The sequence below is a fragment of the Sinocyclocheilus rhinocerous genome, unplaced genomic scaffold, assembly GCF_001515625.1.
Source record: "Sinocyclocheilus rhinocerous isolate Xijiao unplaced genomic scaffold, SAMN03320098_v1.1 scaffold889, whole genome shotgun sequence".
Lineage (NCBI taxonomy): Eukaryota > Metazoa > Chordata > Actinopteri > Cypriniformes > Cyprinidae > Sinocyclocheilus > Sinocyclocheilus rhinocerous.
Genome location: NW_015638024.1, coordinates 2,220,686 through 2,225,747, shown reverse-complemented (window position 1 = coordinate 2,225,747; position 5,062 = coordinate 2,220,686). Strand labels below are relative to the sequence as shown.

The following is a 5,062-nucleotide window of genomic DNA, read 5'->3' as shown; positions in this document are numbered from 1 at the left end:
GGGGCTTTGTAGAAAATGAAGCGTTTGAGAGAGGCGGGGCATTGAGGAACTACAATAATGTACAGTATTTGAAAAAGAATGTGTTTTTTGAACATTAAAGCATGTCAACATATTCTGTTACACCAAATACACAAAATAATGATCTTTAAAATAGCATCATATGACCCCTTTAACTTTCCCATGATTATGTAAAACTTGAAAATATCAAACAATTTGTGAGACTGGAAAAGTAATGGAAATTGCTATTTATGATCTCATATTAGTAGTAGTAGTAGTAGTACTACTACTAATAATAATAATAATAATAATATTAATAATAAACTTACAAATTATATTGTTACTTCTTGCTCGTCTGCTTGTCAGTTCTCAAGCCGTTTGGATGTTAGTTTTTGTGTTACAGTCATCTTATGCTCACCAAGGCAGCATTTATTTGATCAAAAATACAGCAAAAGCAGTAATACTGTGAAATTTAAAATAAATATTTTCTATTTTAATGTAGTTTAAAATGTAATTTATTGCTGTGATGGCAAAGCTGAATTTTCAGCATCATTACTCCAGTCTTCAGTGTCACATGGTTCTTCAGAATTCATTTTAATAAGCTGATTTGCTGCTCAGGAAACATTTCTTATTATTATCAATGTTAAATAGTTGTGATGCTTACTATTTTTGTGGAAATAGTGATACGTTTTTAAAAAAAAAGATTCTTTAATAAGTTCAAAAGAACATCATTTATTTGAAATAGAAATGTTTTGTAACAATGTAAATGCTTTTACTGTCACTTTTTGATTAATTTAATACATTCTTTAATGCATCCTAAAAAATCAAACTGACTCAAAACCTTAAAGCTGCAGTCCGTAACTTTTTTGTTTAAAAATGATCCAAAATACATTTTTGAGCAAGTACATAACCAGCCAGTGTTCGAAACAGTTGCCTTACTTTAGCTCAATTCACAACAGTAAGCTTGTAATAAAGTTTTCTAATTTGAGTGGTACAGGTAGGTTTTTGCTGGAAATTCGAGCATGGCGCTGCGTCATTACGTCACGTCTGTAAACATAAAGAAGTTAGTATGCTATATCGCACGTGAGGATGCTGCAGGTGACGTTTATAGCCATTTCTCACAGCAGCTGGAATAAATGGCGGATTGTAATCCAGAATAATATACACTAAATACACACACTCACGCAATGCTGATGTTATTAACGTCAACAATTTGAAAACAAAGTATAACAATAATAATAATTGGCACAGTTTGATGTGATATGAGCTAACCGATCGTTAGATTGATAGCGCAATTTATTGTAATGCTTTTTTCCTCAGTTGATCAGAACAAAAGTGGCAGTTGTTACTTACTTGTTCAGATGACAAAGAGGCAAAACTTACGGACTGCAGCTTTAAATATATATTTAACACAATGTTTTGGATTGAGTAGTTTTTTAATTAGTTAATTCTAATTAGTTCATTAGTTACATGTTTTCTGATGATGACATTTTCATTTTCTTTTTTCATCATGGCAGGTCCGTGGAGCTCTCTCTCTACCCAGAGCCTTTTCCCACAGAGGGGGGCACTCAGAAAGAGTCGGGCTCTGAGCCTCCTTCACCTGGAACACTTGTCTGACTGGCAGCCAACACACCCCACAGCCTCCAGTGCAACATGTTGCAATATCTGATGCAAAATGACACCTTGTTCTAGGAATGGTCCAATACCGTGCTCAAAATTAGAGGAAAAAAAACCCCATTGAAATAATGCATCCTTTGTAGCATAAATGCTGCCACACAAACAATGACAGCAGGACAAAATAGTATTTGATTGGATATATATATATATATATAATTGCAGCATTATTTAAAAGTGCAATTATTATACTGCATATAAAAATTATATTGGTGCATCCCTATATTGTTCAGCAAATGAGGCATCTGTAACAGCTCAGAACTGAAATTGAGTGATCAGTGTGTTGGCTGCCACGCTTGATTGTAAACTGGTGTTTACGAGAAGCTTTTTTTTCCTTCATACTCTGTGTATGTATTATTGGGATGTTATTGTAATGTGTTTACATTTTCAAAATATAAAGGTAAACATATCATCTCCACTTCATCCTGAGATATATAGATATATATATATTTTCAGAGAATAAAATGGATTATAAGATGTATGTATTCTAAATGACTATTTTGTAACTAATATGTTTCAGGTTAACAGTCATTTAATTATATACGGAGTTTAATGAACTCATGCGTTTTAATGTACTATAACAGCAGTGAATGTGTTGCATACCTGTTTGTTTATATCTATGTATCTAAATATCTCTATGTAGCTATGAAGAGTATGCTAAAAAGCATTTCATATAGAGGACCTTGAAGTGAAGATGAGCTTTCACTTAGAGGGCTTATGTTCTCTGACGTCTTAGACATGCAAACAAGTTTATGCCTGAACTCCGAAATGAACTGTAAAGCTCTAATACAGCTATTTATACAATATAGCCCACAGTCATTAAATCCACAATTTCAAAGGACTTAAAAAGGACTGTTGACCTAAAATATTGAGATCTTGAACTCTAAAATAGTCTTGAGGCCTCTTCACACCAAGTCAAAAAAGGTGCATGAGAAGAAAGGTGCATTCAAAATGAAAAAAAAAAATGCAAAATGCATTCCTATGAAATACAGAGTCAGAAATATATTGATGTGATTATTCACTTTTTTATTATTTAGTCGCTTTTTTTGTTTAATTTTCAGATGCCAAATAGTTTATGATTTAACAATTTTGAGAAAATTGGCATTATACTATGTGTGAATAGTTTGGGTGTGAAAATTGTTTGCAAACATTTTATACTTTCATGTTTGGTCGCATCTGACTTGGTAACCCCTTTAACAGATATTCTTGAATATTTGACAAATCTTAAGTGAGCATCTGCTGTAGTTTACGTGTTGAGCAGTGGCATAAGCTGGACTTGTGTTACCACTCTTTGAGCGCAAAATACCTTATAATTGTCTTAACCAATCAGTATGTTATACTTCTGTTTACCAATTAGTTTGGTAACTTTTGTTACAGTTCCTGACTTGATGGTTTAGTTTTTCTTTGAACTCTTTTCTTCCTGAAATACAGCATAATTAAGTCTGGCAAAACCATATTTTATTATTACCATTTACCAGAATGTGATGATTATCCTCGAAATTAGAACAATTTGTTGTCCTACAAGACTACAGGTTCATTTTGCCCATGTTAAGCCTGCAAATGATTGCTAAAACTGCAGAACATAGGACCTATGATGGTTTAAGTTTCAAATAATGATGGTTTATTTAATAGGCTACTTGATTAATTAGACTTGAAGAATTCATGTGTAGCTGCTACTCCTCATCTTGCGGGTTTGTGAGGTGCCTCCAGCTGGTATCTGAAAGTCATGACCAAACAGCTGTGCATTGCTTAGTGTATTTTGGTGACATAAATGTCTGTACTGTAATTAATTATAAATAATGAAAAATACCTATATGTAGCAACTTGAATAAACAATATATATTGTATATTTATGAACTGATCAGATTTTGTATACATATTTATTTGCATAGCACATGCCTGTGGTTTGTTTACACCAGCAAAAGGGACTCTTGTTGGCATCTTTATGAATGACACCTCGTTTTGGCTTTAAATTGTGCTGTCGTTGCAGCTTTTAGGATCATAAATGCATTGCTTGATTTTTTAAAATAAACTTTTTCCATTGTTTTGTTTTTATATACATTTTTCATATCAGCCATAGTCTGTTGGGGCAAAAAAAAGTCATAATAAATTGAGCATAATAAAACTTTGTGATACAAAGTAAAAAAAACTCTGTTCAGTTCACATTCCTTGCTTTAATCTTTGGTCACATCACTTCCACGTCCACTGAACACTTGGAATGTGTTGGACTCTTTTCCAGCCGCTTCACGTGATTCAAACCATTGCACAGGCAGCTCTCTTTGAAAAATGCTTCATCTATTATGCAAATCCATTTACAGTTCATTATGATTTCTGAATGACTAATATGCTTTAAGCATATACAGATTTTAAGCATACTAATTTTAGTACGGTTATCTTACTAAACTATTTACCAATGGGATAAGGAAAATTACCTTTTTTGTAAAAATCTCAAATAAAGAACAAAGAACTGCACACACACATACGAATTTGGCAAATTTAGCACAAATTCAGCCTAATACTGGCTTGATTATTTTTGTGAATAATGTCCATTGCTACTTTCAATTTTAGCATCAATTCTAATTCTGGCATAAGAAATGACTGTTGAGAATGGAAAATGATATGTAAAGTGCTTTCCTGTCCACATAAAAGTCTGGATTGTCTCTGGAAGGAACTGTCCAAAACAAATTGGAGAGACATTCAATATTTGTTCGGAAGTGTTTGAAAAGATTGGCTGGTGCCATTGACCTTCAGTTAGTATGGTATCATTATTATGACCGATCAGGGCTGTTTTAGTGCAGGAGCTCAGTTCAGTGATTCAGTCCATGCTGGAGCTCAGCCCAGTGAAACAGCTAGCCTACAACACATCAGTGTCTGGAGTGCTTTTTATTTAAATAGACAAAATAATACTTTTTTGTAAGATAAATTCAAGGGGATGCTTTTTATAATAGTTACAATAAGTATTTTTATACATTAAGTACAGTTTAATCATTTAGAGTTAAATAGACAGTGACCTCCTGGTGGTATTATGCTTCTTCAAAGGAGACTCTGCAGCAGTGTTATTTTAAAGGGGTCATATGATTCGATTTCAATTTTTCCTTTCTCTTTGGAGTGTTACAAGCTCTTGGTGCATAAAGAAGATCTGTAAAGTTGCAAAGACTAAAGTCTCAAATCCAAAGAGATATTCTTTATAAAAGTTAAAGGGGTCATATGATGTTGCTAAAAAGAACATTATTTTGTGTATTTGGTGTAATGAAATGTGTTTATGCGGTTTAAGGTTCAAAAAACACATTATTTTCCATATAATGTACATTATTGTTTCTCCTCTATGCCCCGCCTTCTGAAATGCGTGGATTTTTACAAAACTCATCGGTCTGAAAAACGAGGTGTGCTC

At 33.1% G+C, this 5,062-nt stretch overlaps 2 protein-coding genes across 3 annotated transcripts in view; both read left to right on the top strand.

Moving 5' to 3' along the window:
• Window positions 1-1,870, top strand: part of LOC107749461 (coiled-coil domain-containing protein 120-like) — a 10,824-nt gene extending 8,954 nt beyond the window's left edge. For both annotated transcript variants that reach the window (XM_016564626.1, XM_016564625.1), the window contains one exon: window positions 1,515-1,870. In XM_016564626.1, coding sequence (XP_016420112.1) covers window positions 1,515-1,614 — 100 coding nt within the window. In that variant the 3' untranslated portion in view covers window positions 1,615-1,870. The remainder of the gene's footprint in view (window positions 1-1,514) is intronic.
• LOC107749462 (catechol O-methyltransferase-like) overlaps window positions 1-5,062 on the top strand; it is a 19,039-nt gene that overhangs the window by 6,799 nt on the left and 7,178 nt on the right. The window lies entirely within an intron of this gene.